The 17941-nt window shown below is 36.1% G+C and overlaps 1 protein-coding gene, 1 long non-coding RNA gene and 2 pseudogenes across 2 annotated transcripts; 3 read left to right on the top strand and 1 right to left on the bottom strand.

Annotated features, from left to right (window-relative positions):
* The window catches only part of LOC18792535, a 16909-nt pseudogene extending 8830 nt beyond the window's left edge, over nt 1-8079 (bottom strand).
* Nucleotides 2277-5781, top strand: LOC109946733. The gene is made up of 3 exons (XR_002269803.1): nt 2277-2586; nt 2680-2734; nt 5396-5781. It is a non-coding gene; the product is annotated as an uncharacterized LOC109946733 (long non-coding RNA).
* LOC18793671 lies at nt 10272-11930 on the top strand (annotated as a pseudogene).
* On the top strand, nt 14134-17197 carry LOC18791375 (COP9 signalosome complex subunit 8). The gene is made up of 5 exons (XM_007227455.2): nt 14134-14370; nt 14466-14545; nt 14867-15048; nt 15824-15931; nt 16769-17197. Exons 1-5 carry the CDS (start codon nt 14287-14289, stop codon nt 16906-16908), a joined length of 594 nt encoding a protein of 197 aa, XP_007227517.1. The 5' UTR covers nt 14134-14286; the 3' UTR covers nt 16909-17197.

The raw sequence follows: 17941 nt of genomic DNA, 5'->3' as shown, positions 1-17941 counted from the left end.
TTTAGAAAGAGAACAAAGTGGCTGCAGGATAAGCACAATAGCACTTTCATTCAATGGCTACGCTTCAAGGTATATGTTGTTGAATAACGTATTTCTCTTTTAATTTTCTTCTTATTTATATGTTAGGATGAATTAAGATATGATTAATTTGCAGGTTCAAAGTGAAGTTGAGGAAGACAATCATGGCGTATCAGAAAATTTAAGGTGGCTAGCAGCTGGTCCAAACATGTCAGTGCCATTATATAGGAGCTATCTTATTAAAGGTATTAAATTCAATATCAAGGCACAAGATGATGTGCGGACAACTCAAAATAGTGGAGTTTATTTACTTGCACATACCATGCAAGTTGCTAGTGCCAAGGATAAAAACCCAATTCTCTCAAATATGGGTTTCTATGGTGTCATTCAAGAAATTTGGGACCTTGACTACCAAAAGTTTACAATCCCAGTCTTTAGGTGTGATTGGATAGATAGTTCTGGTCTTGTAGTCGACGAACTTGGATTTACCCTTGTAGATTTGAGTAAAATTGGACATAGGAATGACCAATTTGTTTTGGCTTCTCAAGTCAAACAAATATTTTTTGTTGACGACCCGATGCATCGTGGTTGGTCGGTAGTGTTATCAATGCCTAGTAGAGAATATAATGATGTTATTGGTGATGAAGTATTAGGTGATGTGATAATTGAGTGTGAGCCATTTACTAGAGGGATGCCAAATGTTGACACATTTGATGAACTGGTAGGTGAGTTAGGCGGTCAAAATATTCGAGATGGGTGTGAAGATATATGGATTGAATGATGCTTATGTAATTGGCAGTGTATGACATTAATTTTGTAATATATTGTAATGTGATTTCTTCACTTTCTACATTCAAATAAAACACGACGTTATTGTGAATCAGTTATTCAGCATATTTACCGACGTCTTAAAGCAACGTAACAATGAAGAACCACGACGCTATTGTGAAGCAATTATTCAGGATATCACGTCGGTGAAGGATAAAGAACCGCCATGTAATTCAAAATAACACGACTCCAATCCCATAATACCGACGTCTAAAAAACGAGATATGTAATCTGAACGTTAAAAAATACGACGTCATCATACATTTTCCACGTCGCAAGTTCTTTTATAAACGAAGAGGAACGAAATTAATTCCGACGGAAATTCATTATAACCGCCGTCTAATAACAATTAAACGACGTTATTTGTAATACGGCTCCCATCATAATCTACGCCGTCTATATGTTCTGTAATACGGCTCTCATTTATTTGGAACCGACGTTGTTTAGACGTTCAACGTCGTCTATATTATTAAGTGCGTCGTGAGTAATGAATACATATAAATACAACGTCGACTATATAAATGTATACGTCGTAAATAATGACACTGACAACTATTTCCACGTCATCTTTTTTAGATAAAATCGAAGTGGAAAATTTATTTCACGACGGTTTTTTGTATATGTGCGACGTAGTAGGTATCAATAACGTCGTCTTCTAATGTATTTAAAGACGTCATATTTTTTATTGTCGTGAAAATTATATTTAACGTCGGCGTATTTTTATTGTCGTCGTTGTATGTCTATCTTGCGGCCTTGTTCTCTTAATATGTGTCATATTTTCCCTTTTTAACGACGGTCTTTTTAGAGAATTGGTCGTCTATTATCATCATCGATTGCTTTTTTTAGATCTTTTTGCAGTACAAAGACGTCGTTTTGTATTTTTTGATGACGTTGTATTGTTTAACAACGACGGTTATTTAGCGTCGTGGTTTATGAGGGAAAAGATGACGGTGGATTCCACGACCATCACTACAAGAAAAAACCTCTTTCGCCACGAAATCTTTTGCGACCAACCCAAATTTGGTCGCCAAGCAAGGTTATTGGAGACGAAGTTTTTTATTTCGTCGCCAATAATTTCGTCAAATTTATTAACTAATTTACCAAAAAATATGTCCGAATGGCTACCAAAAGATTTGGTCGCTAGGGGAGGAATTGGCGACCAATCACAAGATTGGTCGCCTTTAAGCTTGAAAATTATTGGCGACTAAATTATGTTGTCTCTAAGGTTGCTTGCGTCGTCTCTAAATTTGAGATGCCGCGAAAATATTTTGTGAGATACCGCCCAAATATTTCTTGAAACTTGGCGACCAATTTTTTTGGTCGCTGTTCCTGTAAAAAAGAATATAAAGTATTAAAACTGTGTCGTTTTCCTTATTTGACGTGTTGGCAACCAAATAGCTTGGTGGCTGATTCTGGGGGACTATAAATTAAAAAAATTTCCCTAACCCGTCACTTCCCCCAATTCACTTCTCTCGTATCCACTCTCTCTGCCGTCTTCCACACCACCGATGCCTTCAACTAAGTCCTCCACGAACGCTCGAATTGAAATCTTCCAACGATGCCGGCCAATCACTTATATACCCACTATCTCTTCATCCCCCTTCAGATTTCTCACGGCCCTTATTTCTCACTCTCTTTCCCAAAATCATCCTTCATCGATGCCAACCACTTGCTACTACGGCAACATATACTAGAGATTCTCTGCAATGTGCTCAGCCACATACCAACTCTGATTCAAAGGTGCTTTTATTATTTTTTGTTTATTTAGCTATTTTTCTGTAATTATTTGATTTTGATTCTGTAAAAATAAAATTTAGTTGGCTTTTGTCTTAGTAACGATGTGGTCGACTTCCCCTCAACCACTTCTCATCTGCTGTCTCTATGTTAGGTATGAAAACTTCTCTAAATATTTTGAGTTACGAGTTTGGAATCATGGAAATGTTAAGATTTACCCTTTTTTTTTTTTTTTAATTATTATGAAGATTTCTTGTGCTTGCGTTGCCTGGTGGTGTTTTGTAATTGATGCTCTGTTTCTTTGCTGGATCTTGCAGTGATTCAGCATTTTTCAGATTTCTTTGTTAAGCCTTCATTCAAGAACTTAATTCTTAAGGCCTTTTTATATTTTATTTATGTAAACTGTGAGAAGAAATAAAAGAGAAGCAACCTTGATTGAGCACTGCCATTTGAGAATTTTCCAGTATGGATAATTGTAGCTATTAAAGACTTGAAGGCCCCATCAGACAACCAAGAGACCAACGCTAGGCTGTGAATCTATTGTTGTAGATGGTAGGTTTGAGCATCCTTTGTTTTCCCTCTCTTTATTAGAAATAAAAAATTGTGCCACCATTTTATTTCTTTCTTGTGCCTTTTAAAAATTCTTGTTTGGCTCATATTCTTTTGAAACTTAATTTTTAAAGACCTTGCATTATAATTTTTTTTTTTTTCCTTCTCTTTTCATGTATCGGAGGACTTCAATGAATTCACTTAAATTGATAAGGTCTCTAGTCTGCAAGAGATATTTGGTTATGTACTGTGAATAAGTATATGTTATTGATGTAATTTTGTATTCCCCTGTTTCCATTTTAAAAGATCTTTTTGCTAGTGTTTAAATTTCAACCGAGAAGAAGCGAGTATTCTAAAGGTTGTTGTTATACATTATACGTATGTCCTTTGGGAAAGTTTTTCTAACATGACTAGGATTTTGAAGTTGGACATTTATGTTTTTTGCTTTCCTGCTTGTAGGAAAATGCCTAAGAAAAGAGTGGGTCTAACATGACTAGGATTTTGAAGTTGAAGTGGGTCTAACATGACTAGGATTTTGAAGTTGAACTTGCGTATCTGATTTTCAAACATCTGAGATGAAATTTTTCTCTCATTTTTGGCTAATGGAGATTGTGAATTGGCAATCAGGTTGAGGAGCTATTTAAAAACATACATTGCCTATTTGATTTGGATTTTCTATTTTTCTTTGGTTTGATGTAGCAGTAGCCATTTTGATTTGGCTAGAAGATTTAGCTATAAGGAATTGCTTTCTGCTTTTTGAAACCAAACCAAATTCTCATTTGAAGCAATAAGTTTCTAGGAATCTGTTATACACATGAACTTATTTGATGACTGCAAATACCTATATTAATTTCTTGGACCTTGATTTGGAAAAGGGAGTGAAGGAGAGTGACTTCTAAACTGATTTTTAAGAGTTATATTCATTAACGAAAAGAGGTATATCTCATTTTTGCTTAAAATTTTGTTCCCATTATCCAATTGAAACTGTTAGCTAAACAGTGTGTAGTTGAAGATAAACAAGGTTGATCTTTTTCCCTTTATTTCAGTGTAGTATGGTGCTCCTATTTTTGTGTTTGTAAATGTGCAAGATGAACTATCATAAGAAGAAGAAATCTTGTTAGGCACTGAGGTCTTCCAGTTAAGGTTGTGATTGATTACAACATGATGGCAATCTAGTAATCACAGTGATGATTATAGTGATTTAGATTGATAAGGTAGTGTTTTGTGCTTTAACTTTCAAATGATATGCCATTGGCATTGCAGGTGGGTTAGAGTTCTTTCTTTCTAGGAAGTGCAATTAAGTCTTAAGGTGCTTGGGTATTGCAAGCTTGTTTTCATTTTACCTTGCTGATGCCCCTTTGGTCCGCATCATAATTTTTCTGTTTGAGAAATTAGATATATCATTGTCCTTGTGTTTTTATTAATTTTTAACACTAGAAAGAATTATATTTTAAATCAAAGCTGGTCCTAAATCAAAATACCTGCATAGCTCTGCCAAGGACTTTTGCACTATTGTTGTTATTGTTATTAGTTCACTAAATAGGTTGAATAGAATATGGGATGCTTCCTTTGTGATAAAAAGTTCTGTAACCTCTATGTACTCATATAAGCATACCCACTCTCTTTCCCCAAAGATTTCTGATGGCTTGAGTTATTTTCCACTCTCTGCCCCCAAACCATCTACCCTTTAGTTCGCTTTATCTTATAATGTGTTTAGAACAATGTCATTTAGGTGTCTTTAACTTTACCGGGGTAGTATCCTGTTTTTCCATGTAAAATTTATTTGAGGTGGAAGGATTTGGTTTGGGGTTTTGGACGGAGGACCATTTGAGGTAAGAACCTCTTCTTCCTATTACACTTGGTTCCATTTAAGGTGTGGATTATACTTTGGATTTTATGATTTATGTTTTCTAATGGGTTTGTGCCATGCATAATATTAGTCTTTACATTGGTTTTTCGTAACTGTTTTCCTTCTTTATTTGTGGTAATTGATGATTTGATTTCTGTTATTATCACAAAGGTATGCTTTGACAATCGATATTGAGAGCTATGAAAAATGAATTCAATTTTTTTAAGTTGGTTTATTGATGGCTTATTTAGTTAAGATTGTGAATTTCAGCTTTGGTCTCTCTCTCTCTCTCTCTCTCTCTCTCTCTCTCTCTCTCTCTCTCTCTCTCTCTATATATATATATATATATATTAATTTTAATTTTCTTGGTTTTGGCATCTTCTTGAGCATATTTCTTATTTTGTTTCTTTTGTAAAGGAAGATGATGAGTTTGAGAAGGTCAAGCAAACAATTGGCAGTGTTGGGGAATTCCACGATATTAGATCACAGCCCCTATCCCACAGGTGTTAAAGATCATGACTACAAAACTTGAGGATACAAAAGGCATAGTATACATGTATTTTGTTTTGTTCAAAATAGTATACAAGCTTGGTAATAGTCTTAGAGTGGAGAAATAATGATTGCAGAACTTGGGTTTACCAAGGGCAAGAATATATGGAGCTTGGCCTCCAGTGTTTTAGTGGAATTTGGATATGTTATGTGTACTTGAATGACTAGTACGCTTGTGTACTTTTGAATGAGAGAAATTTGTATTCATGTAATTTTCTATTGATCTATTGATCTAAATTTATTGTTTTTCGAAATTACAATATGTTAATGCACAAAAGGTTAATATTATCACAAAACATAATATAAATAAAATAATTAAAAACACAAAATATACATATTTTAGCGACCAACTGTGTGAGCTTTAGCGACCAAAATCTGGTAGTCACCAAAAACTATCGGCGACCAACCAATCTATTGGTCGCCTAATCCTTCTTCAGTTCGCGGCAAATTTTGGTATTTTTGCGGGAATCTGTCTTTATAGGCGACGAACTAATTATTGAAAGGCGACGAAACCAATTGGTCGCATAAAGGTTTTGGCGACGAAAATTTTTTTTCGTCGCCTTTTGTCACTTTTACTTTCAGCCACGAGCCTTAGGCGACCAAACTAGCGACGAAATTATTTCGTCGCTAAAGGGTTTTGGCGACGAATTGACAGTTTTTAGCGACCAAAACTGGTGGTCGCCAAAAGGGTTTTTCCTTGTAGTGATTGAAAAACCAAATACACGACGGTGATTTACCGTCGTCTTTTTGCTTTTTTGTAGTAGTGTTCCAGGATTCTTTGTCTCCAACGCTGTCCTTCCTCCAAGTGATCTATGCGTACATGGAACATCATTAAGTAATTAATTAAGGGCATTGCATTTTAACTTGAATATACATACATTTGAGTTAATAATTACCTCTTTCTTGTTTCCCGATTTTGGTGCAATGAAGAGGTTGGCTTCACTCTTAACACTAGGGTTCATGCTTCCCCCAATGGCATACTGCGACCATTCTCTGTAAAGGTTATTCACGACATGTGCATATCCATAGCGAATCCTGCATGCATGCAATAGTAAGTAATATAATACTCACTCTCTGTTGAGAATACGAAGGTGAAAATGTCCCACACTTCCTACATATACTACATATATTACCTACATACTTTGCTAATATTAATAACTAGAGGACTTGAAAACTAAAGGTAGCCAGCGATCTCAATTAATATATCGATATAGCTAGCCTAGGGGCCTTTACCTTGGCATTCTTTGGTTGCAGTTGGGTCCAAAATGGTTGTACACAACGGTTACCCTCATGTTCTTGTCCCGAAAGTAGCCATCATCATGGCCGAGAAGCATAACCTTGTCCTGGTCTCTGAACCAATTGTTGGAGATGGTGATATGGGTAGATCCGCGAGTAACATCGAGAAGACCGTCCTGGCACTCGTAGAGTGTATTGTGGTCTATCCAAACCTTTGATGCAGTTACCAACCTGATTGCATCTCCATCAACCTGCCCTATTGGCATTATCTTTCCTTCTGGACCCATAACTGAGCTTGGTGGTTGGGGTCGGCAATGATGGATTCGAAGGCCATGGATGATTATATTGCTTGCCTGATAACGTTTAAAATAATAATATAATTAGTTTACATGCATGAAAATGTACACAAGATATCTTTACTACATTCAATCTCCAAAAAATCATAGCAAGACTGTCATGTGGTGTTACAAATTTACTTATAATGCATGTATTTATCTATAAAAACTAATCCCTAGCTAGTTCCATGAGAGATATATATATATATATATATATAATACATGTCGTTCACCCATATTATAACAGTAGATAATAGCACGTGCGGTGTGATCATACCACTCAAAACTGTCTCAACTATATGATCCCTCACTTAGAAAAAGAAAATCAAGGGTTTAGGTTATCTAACTACCCCATACATGCTAATTAGATTCTTCTTTGGTTACAATATAGGTCAGTTAGATTTTCAGCCTTAAATAAGAACAGAAGATTACTTTTTCAATAAACTCCGAGTGTTAGATTGAAATTTGAATATACTTATGAATATATTATAAGTATATAAATTTGGTACTTACTACATTATCTTAAATATACTTATGAATGTCAATGGCATCTAGTCCAATGAAAAAGAGTTTTGACTTACATACTAGTGGTCTTAAGTTTGAACACTAACTAGCCAATTAAATACGTATGTGTGTGTATATAAATGTAATTAATATACGTACCTGAAAGACCAGCAAGCATGCATTACCAGCAATGTGAACATTAGCACCTCTTCCATCAATGGCAGTGAAGCTACTAATGAGAAGTGGTTTGTCAAGCCTAATGCGCATGTCCCTCTGGAAGGTGATCCACTTTTTCCCTTTGATCATGGTAACCCCATATCTCAAAGTTCCCGGTTTGGGGTCCAACGCATTGTCACTTGGGTCCGTGACTTGATAGTATATGACATCTCTTCCTATGTTGTTGCTCATCTTCCCAGAAAATCCCACTGAGCATAATGCAAGTTCCTGCCGGTTACTTCTCCAATCCGAGTTCCATCTCCAGCAACCATCGATCACATTCAATTTCAACCCATCAACTTTTGTTTTCTTAGCTAAACTCGGGTTTGGAGCGAAGCCGGCAATGGCGATCAAAAGGCACAGAACAAAGCGCCAGATATTGGCATTGCCATTTGGGCATCCATGACAATCCATTATATATATGTACTTTCCAACTCTCTCATGCACAGAAATAGCTACAGCAAGGTTTTTCTCTTCAACTCTTTACAGATATGAAAGAACGAGAATGGAGAGAGATATTTATAGCCGGATTTAATATTCGTAATGCTCCTAAGTTTGTTTAGAACGTTGTTGGGGATCAGTCGTAATGGTTAGCTAGCTATCGCGAAATCACTATGGACGGACGGAAGTGAAAATATGAAGGTTCTGCAGTTTCGCTTCTCCTCCTCCTCAAGTTTAGCTCGTTCGCTATCTTTGTGCTTTTTTTGGTTGGCTAGCTTTGTTTAACTGTCTTTAGTGGTGGAGCAATAGAGTCCTATAACCGAGTGCTTCATTTAAATGTACTTTATATTCATATAGTTGATATTCAAGGTAAGTGATCTCGAAGACCATACATCTTCGTGCCGTTTTTCTTTTACAAACGAGCGAAATTGAAATCGAACACGGTATATAATTGTGAGGTGACCGTTATTGCAACTTATCATCATTAAAATAAAAAAGGTTGTTTTATGACAAATTTTGTATGTCATTCATTAATCCATCCAAATTATAACACGTAACAAGCGACACGTCAAACATGTAACGACTGACATGGAAAATATGTTAGCGTGGTGTGACGGTCGCATAGAGAAATTAATGTTACAATTACTTGAAAAACCCTTTCAAAAAAAAAAAAAAAACTTGAAAACCCCCAATAAACCCTCCGTCTCTGTCCGACTCTCTGTGAGAAGTCAGAAAAAGCATCCCCCATTTGGGCTCACCTACATTTTGTGCACGTTTCTCGTACTGCTGTTTTCCCGCCAATTTTGAAGCCTCGTCGACGGCTTTGCTGAGAGCAGCTCTGGGCTCCATGGACTTGGAACCAGAATTTCCAAAAAACACAAACACAACCATCTCTCTCTGTGTCTCTTACATATTCCGCAATTTGTGAGGTTTATGGCTTTTATTTCCACATTTCCACAACGACTTGCATGTTTGCTGAGAAATTGAATATAGATTTTGTTTGGGTGGCTTATTTATGAACTTTTCTGCTAAGTTAATTAGGTGCCTTGCAAAATTTGACATGGTTTATTACGCATTGTTTTATTCTAGTTTTATTGAAGTATTTTTCTTGATTTGGAAATAAATTTCCTTTGCTTTTGGAAACAAATCTTCCTTGGCGATCAGTTTACTTAATTAATCCCAATTGTCTTGCTATAGTAGTGTATCTGAACTTGAATATTTAAGAACAAATGCAAAACTAGTTGCCAAACTGTACTACTAGGTATGTACCCAAATTCCAGTGTGATATGTGATGGTTTTTATATGTAAATGTTTTGAAAAGATTCTTGACCTGTGGGCTTGCAGGTACAAATGTGCTGCATGCTACAAGCTGTATAAGAAAAAGGAACATCTTGTCGAGCACATTAATGTCTCTTTCCATTCAGTTCATCAGCCTAGATGTGGAGTGTGTCGCACTTCAAATCTTTTGAATCACAGAGAGAGCATATCACTAGTGAGATGTAATATTCCGTGTTGCATTGTAATTGATCCGATCATTGCATAGTCATTTTGATTCATCTATAAGATTGCTTGTTGTTTAATTTCCTTTCCCTGGTTGCTATGATTTAGGACCACTGGCAAAAGAAGATTGCAAGAGGGTTTTCTCTGAACAAGGTTGTGATCTATGTTTGAAGCTTTTTGATAGCCCTACTTCTCTGAGCTCGCATAAATATATGTGTCGCCTATCTGCGCCTGTTTCTCTGGTAAGTTGATTAGTTGAACATCAAGCATCCTGTATGGAATAGAGAAACTTGTCATCTTCCAGTATTCTGAATCTTTTACCCTTTTTACCCATTAAAGACAATCTTAGCTGCAACAGTATATAGATATGCACATACCGTATGGAATTGAGAAACTTGTCATCTTCCAGTATTCTGAATCTCTTACCCTTTAAGATACTCTTAGCTGCAACATTATATAGATATGCACATACATTACTTATATTTTAAGTCGAAGGGTTGCAGGGAACAACGATGGAGCCATGTGAAGAATTTAAATATGATATAAACTCCAGCAAGGAAAATCACATTGGAGATGGTACGGAAGCAATTGCTCTGGATTGTGAAATGGTTGCTGGTGGAAGTGATGGATCACTACCTGCGTGCAAGGGTGTGCCTGATTGATGAAGATGAGACTATCCTCTTCCACACTTACGTGCAGCCCCAAGATCCTGTCATTCATTACAGGTACTAGTGTGTGATGTTTCTCATCTTTGATTTATTTCAAGAATTTTGTGAATAGGCCTCTGATCATTCCCACATGTTGACAATGTTTCCATTCCAGATATGGAGCATCTCAGAGATGGCATGCCACTCCAAAAAGTGCAAGATAAAGTTTGCAAATTTTGTAGAATGGAAAGACCAAGATTCTTGTAGGGCATAGTTTAGAGAATGATTTGGATTGCTTGAGAATAAACTGCCCTGATTACCTGCTTAGGTATAAGAGTTTTTTTTTTTTTTTTTTTTCCCCTTCTGTAATCCTCTTTTTGAGATATGTGAATTATGAGCACAGTGTTTCTATAATTTTTGTAGATCTGATTGGATTATCATGTCATGTTATGCTTTGGTTCTCATATGCACTCTTTATTCTTCTCTTCACTCCCTTCTTATTATATAGGCCATAGTGTTCGGGCTGCTTTGTATATGGTGTCAATGTTTCTTGGACAATTGCATTTATGGCTGTACTTCTTTTCATTCAGGCCAGTCAAGATTATGGCCTTAGTCATGATGAAATTTTGCATAAAGGACCAGCTTTAATATGGCATCTATTTGACATAGATTCCTAGAAGCTTAGCTTGGAGCAAAGAAGTCTGTTCTCTGTAGCCTCTAGATGCTTGACAGTTATATATTCTATATGCAGGGATACTGCAAGCTACCATCCAGTGATGAAAACAAATCTGGTTAGCCACCCGCTCAAGTACCTGACCAGAACATATCTAGGGCAAGTTATTCTTCATCTCAGATTTTTACTTTTTTAGTGTCTGTATTATTTGCTTGTAGAAGCAGGCTCTAGTTTTAAGTGCTCCAGTGAATATTTAGTGTCAGGTTTTCATGATCCATATGAAGATTGTGTGTCTGCTATGAGACTGTACAAAAGATTCCGTGGGCTAGATCAACAGAAAGAAGGCAATGTGGAATCACTTGCTACTATGCGTGCAAAAGACATCCCCGGAAGTTTTGATTCATGGGAAACCGACAAAGTTGAGAAGATGACGCTCGATGAGCTTTATGAAATGTCGAGACCAAACTACAAGTGTTGGTGCCTGGATTCAGTGCAAGCAATGCAACCTCATCATTAGATTCTCACTTGAAGTTAATTTATTACAATCAATAACCTGCATAAAATAATCCCAGAATTCTAGAATTTATATTTGGCAACAGAAACCCAAAATATGGTAAAACTTACTCATCAAAATTTCCATACAAGTTTTTTTTTTTTTTTTTTTTAAAGAAAAAAGAAAAAAGAAGAAGAGTACAGATGAAAAACTCAAAATCAAAATCAGAAAAAGCACTGATAACAAATCCCAAAAATCTAATCACTCTTCTCACTCACATAAATCCCATGAAGAAACTTCCTAATATCCTTGTTCTTCACATGGCACTTCTGGTTTATGAGAGCAGCAGACCTCAACACCAACGCAGACCCGCCTAGACCCGTGCAGGACGCCTAGATCCGGCCAGACCACCTTCTACCGTCTACCTCCTCCCAGACCGCCTAGGGGCCGCCTAGGGGCAGCCTAGCTCCGCCCAGACCGCCTAACTACGAGTTCGAGTCTCTCTCCGTTGCTACCATGTCGTCCAATTTACGTATATTTCTGATTTTGCAAATTTTTTTGTTTGTTTAAATGGAAAAACGATTATCACAGAGTTTCTTCTAAGGATTTTAAGATTTTATAGCAACGGAGTTGTTATCATAGTGGAGATTTCAATAGCTGAATGACATTTGATGGTTTTCATAGAGAGAGTTCAATCCAATCCAATCAACGCAGCAACCAAAAAGAAAGAAAAAAATCGAACCTTGAGTTGAGAGAGAGAGAGAGTGAGAGAGAGGTTCAAGACCGAGTGTTTGAAGCTTGGAAGCGCTTATAGAGAAGCGAAATGGCTGTGACTGCGAGTGCAAGCCTCGTGTACCTCTAAAATAATATATTTTACGAGTATAGCCGCGCGGCGATATCTTAAAAATATTTTAATATATTTTAATAGTATAGCCGAACGGCTATACTCTTTAAATATACAATTTTGTCATATTATTTTAGGGTTTAGGGCTAAAATACCAGTTCATCTAATTGGGCTAGAGTTATTTCATCAATTATTTTATTTTTACAGCCGATGTTGGGGAATGAGAATTTAAATTATTTCTAATACCTCACATTCTAATGATTTTCAGCTATTAGCCCATTGCGTGAGAAAAAAAAAAGAATTTTATTTATGAAAAAAAATGGCCTAGATCATTTACCCTTGTGGAATTGCATCTGGGATTTGGTCTTTTGCATCATTATAAAACTGAAATCTTTTACATCAACTGTTCTTATGACCATTTTCTCTCACTAATAACAGGATTCATCACTGAAGTATCATTATGTATTTAATAATCATTTCCAGAAAGTGAAGATAGGAGAACTACTAGTACAGAAAAGTGTACCCGCCACCTTAATTATCTTGATCTATGGCACTTGGAAAACAAGAAAAAGATGGAGACAGGCATATACACCAATATAAAAAATGCAAATAATGGCTAAAGGATTTGCTAGACGGTAGAAAGACAAAAGAAGTGGTTAGATCACGGAGGGCCAGTCTAATAACGTTTTTAGAGAATGTTTTCAAAGAATGAAAACGAGAAAATAAATTTGTATTTTCACGGTTCGAAATACGTTTGGTAGATCAATTGATAAACATATTCAGAAAATAAAATTGGTGAAAACATGTCTGGTAACATAAACAATGAAAATGTATAATTTAACAAATAAAATAAACTCTAATATTGTTTAAAGACTGAAATTATCTTGAAAAAAATAAAAATATTTTTGAACAAATACAAAACAAAATAATAATAATAATAATTTCTCGAAAGCAGTCTTTTAGCCGACACCCTCCCTTCCTTTCCTCTCTCTCTCTCTCTCTCTCTCTCTCCTTGGCAGTTTGTTGAGTAGGTGGTGGTACTTCGATTTGTATAGGTGGTATTGATGGTTATGGTCGATTGGGTTCGACTAGGTGGTGGTGCGATTAGTAGGTGGCTGGTCTGTTGTGGTCATTGTGGTTCGATTGGCCTATAGTGGCTTTTGGGTGGTGTTTGACTGGTTATGATGGTGGCTTCTGCACTGTTTTTTTCCCAGTGAATCCATATTCTCTAAAAATGAAAACATCCTTTAGATGTATTCTGCATTTTTAGTGAATTATAACTAAAAGGTTGAAAATGATTTCAGAAATCTCAGTGTTTTCTGAGAATGAAAACAGAAAATGGCCTCTGAAAACACCACCGAACGAGCCCTTTGGAAACAGACATACTCTCAAGTGACCGAGAGAGAAGTAGAGCAATGTGGATGGATTCTATTCTTTAAGTCTTATTTAGTTTTAATTTATTAAGACTTAAAGAAGAATTGAACTTGTAGATCATATATTAATGGTATTAAAATGTGATTGTTAAATAATATGTTTAATATAATTTTGATAATGTTTATCAAAATATCTTAATTATAAAAAATGAAGGAAAAAAAATTTATTTTCAAGAATTCAACCAAACAAGTTTTCAAAATTTAAAGGTTCAAAAACACTTTTCAAGTTATATAACAAACAATTTTTAAATCTTAAAAAATGGATTTAAGAACTCCAGTTTTTAAGAATCACCATTTTTGAGTTCCCTCTTGTTTTTAAGAAAAATCATCGTTTTTGAGTTCCTACTGGATAGGATACCAAACAGGGCTTTAACATTTCATCAGAAAAATAATAGACACTGTAACAAAATACAGGGAGCAAAGAAAAGAGAGCAGCCATGGATTTCTCTCTCGTATCAGAGGCCTTGAACTCCAAATCCTATGAAAAGGTCGCCGATATCTGTGACGAACACATGCTTCAGGTTTGATTTGGGTTTCAATCCATAAAGAAAAAGTTCAAAATTTTCAGTTTGGTTCTCATTCGCTGCTCTCTCTCCCTCTCTCTCTGATCGTACAGGTCGCAGCCGAGGGCGTTGCTTTTCAGGACGACTGGCCCTACGCCATTCATCTTCTCGGTCACATTTACGCTGGTGATATGTATGTTTTTTTTTGTTTCAATTTTCTTTATTTTTACATTTTGGATTTACTCTTTTTTAATTATTCTTGCTCCCAAACCCTATACCTCTATTTTAGCTTAATCTGCAATATATATATATATATATATTTCTGATAATGGTTTGAAGAGTAAAATATTGCCTTGCCATTACGGGTTTTGATTGCATGTTGTATTGCAATTTTGCATTTTATTGTTAATGTTGTTTGGCTATTTGGGGTATCCTGTGTTAAACTTAAATCTGATTTTGTTATTTTTGTTCTACATTTATTTAGAATTTGATCTGTCGGGTGGTGAATATGCAGTAATAGCATGCGGTTTCTTTGGAAATCAATGCCTGCCACAGTCAAAGAGGGTAATCCAGAAGTCATTGCTGCTTGGAAAATTGGCCAGAAATTGTGGGTGCGAGACTATGGGGGTGTGTATGAAGCTATTCGTGGATATGACTGGAGTCAGGAAGCTCAAGGTCTAGTTGCAGCCTTTTCAGGCAAGTTTTTCTAGATCACAAAACAGTATTGTCTATGTTTTCTACATGTATGATAATATGGTTTTTAGATTTATGACAAATTTATCCACTCAAGTCAAAAGAGTGATATTGTTCAACTCGCTAACATTATTTAGTTCCTTTTATCCATTATCTAACACTTCGTTAATTGAATTGTCATATGCCAAGCCTTTCTTGTCATCAGTGTTACTAGAATTAGTTAGTTGATATCATTGTTGCCTGTTCTAGTTCCTTCTGTAAGGTTCTTTCCAAAGCACAACATTGTTGATGCTTAATATAGTGCTGTCTTCCAAGACGAAGACCTTCATGCTCTCTTCAGTATTTTTAATTATGTCTTTGGGATGATGATTTAGCTGTTCTAGCCATCTGACAGTCAGGATGAGGTTTATTCCATTGTGTCTTCTTACAATTCCTTTATTGATCTTGGAGTGGGAAGCAACGATATTTACTCTTGTTTCAGTGGAGAAAGATGTCTTAAGTACTTTCCAATCTGGACACAATTGTCCAGTTCAATATATCATGTCGTGCTTATAAGTTCTATGCAGATGACTTGCATAACATAATTTACACTTGAATATTTAGCTGAATCGAAAATATAAACATCTCTATAGTTTTGTGATAATTGTTGATGAGGGGATCAACACTCAAATAACTCTGTTTCATTATTTTTCTGGTGTTTAAGGGAGCTTGTAGAGTACTAATTCTTATGTTTTATGCACTTCATGCCATAATTAATTGTCTTCTGAACTTCTTGCAGATCTTTACACAAAGAATATGTTTCAGCTCCTGCAGTCTGCCTATTCTACAATAAGCATCCAAGATACAGCTCTCTTCCTTGGAATGAGCGAGGATGATGCCACAACTTGTAAGCTTCTGTTTTCACAAATGTATATGTTCCAAATTGCTCCCGGGGTTAAGTTTATTTTCTGAAAAAATGAAAAGCAAACATCTTAATGCTTTGTCCAGTTAGTAACCCTGTTTCGTTGCTGCACATTAAGAACATACGGAATTGCCAAAAAAATCGAAAAACCAAAATCGTTTTTGTCTATGAGAAAAGATAGTAGATATATCATGGGAAATTAACCATGTAACAGTTGGAGGTATGACCTTTTTGAAGCATATTCGTCCTGAATAAGTAGATTCTCTGTAAAAAGGTTCCGCTGCTTTAGGAGGGGTAATTTTTGAGATTTACAAACATAGGAATATATATATCAAGAATGATAAACCAGTTGAAAAGTCACTAAGAAGCCTCAATGGGTGATTGGAAAAAGATTAAACGCAGTGGCAGAGTTGGCTTTGGTGTAATTTTGTTCATACCTAATCCTATTGTCTTGGTAAATGTCTATGTTATGGTGGATTTGGGTGTTCTGTCCATACTGTTGATCAAATTAAAATATAAGAAGAAAGGCGTACCTGCCTACATTTTGGAGAATTTTGGATGTAAAATCTCGGAGAAGAGCTTTAAGAACCTTGATTAACTACAGTTTTTCTTTGGTTTTTCTTATATTCCCTTTAAAAACAGTTCTTTTTGCTTTAAAGGCTGCCAAGTCTTCGATGGCACTGCTTATCATAAATAACGACTTATTTCCTCAATATAAAAGAGGATAATATTTTATGATTTTTTCCATTAATTGCATACATATGCTTTTAGGCATGTTATCATTTATGTTGCAAATTCTTGAGATTTGGTTGTCATATGCAGTTGTACAACAGCAAGGTTGGGCTGTGGACCCTGCTTCTCAAATGCTTACTGTGAAGAAGCAGCCCATTGTTACAGAGCAGAAACTGGATGCCAGAAAATTGCAGAACTTGACAGAATATGTATTCCATCTAGAGCATTGAAGGAGCTTTCAAGAACCTGAAGCTGTGAATTGTCTTTTTAATCAGCTGCAACTTAGATCGTGGTTTAGAAGAGTAAACTGGATCTCAGATTTTGTATTTACGCAAGACACTTCGGTTCCAAAAAAGTAAATTGCACAAACAAGTTGAGAACATCGTCATGTTATCTTTGTGTAGCCAAACCCTGATTGTATGCATCCCTTACAAGTTCAAGTCTTATTGTAGTCTAGAGGGGAGGAAACCTGTTTTAGCAAGTAAAGATATGTTCTTCTAATTGCCTTGTTTTCGTGTAGTATGCTTTCACCTGCCCTCAAATTTACTACTTTTTATACCTGTTATCTTTGATTTTGCACGACGGAGACTGAGTTCACCGATTACTCGGATACCTGGGATTGGTACCGAATGGCTAACTTGCACGGTGTTATGCCGTAAAAGAGGTTGGAATTCTTTGAGGAGGAAATTGCGATTCGAGCATTACCATTGTTATGTAAAATTTAACAAAAGCCAAATTCACAGCTTGGTAATAAAATGGATTGGTTCATCCTTTACGCTATTGTATTGCCTTTCGATTCAACACGCCTGCCTGCTTGCTTGGGGAGATTTACAATTCTTTCTAACACGGTTTGATATGAGTCTGCCACATGGCATGTTTTAACTGGACAAAATATCACTCAGGATGCCACGGGGCATGTTTTAACTGGATGACATATAACTACAATGCCCCGGAGCTTTAACTTAACAGCTGAGGTTAATTACAATAATAATTAATTAGTCTAACAACAACAGGAAGTTAAATTGATCAAATGCTCCTCTTCCTCTTTCTCTTATTTTCCTTTGCTGCAACAATAACAAGATTAACAGGCTCTGTCAACTTGTACAGTTCCGAAATTGACCGAAACCCTTTCTTCCTCGGTCCGAAACTCACTTCGTTTTCGTCTTCGTCTTCAACGAATAATGTAGGAGGAGCTGCTCTGCTTTTGACATCGCTTTCTTCTTCAGTGCTGCCGCCATTGCCGGACGATGATCCGCTGAGTTG

This window comes from Prunus persica, chromosome G1 (genome assembly GCF_000346465.2).
Source record: "Prunus persica cultivar Lovell chromosome G1, Prunus_persica_NCBIv2, whole genome shotgun sequence".
Classification (NCBI taxonomy): domain Eukaryota; kingdom Viridiplantae; phylum Streptophyta; class Magnoliopsida; order Rosales; family Rosaceae; genus Prunus; species Prunus persica.
This window is presented reverse-complemented; position numbering and strand designations above follow the sequence as displayed.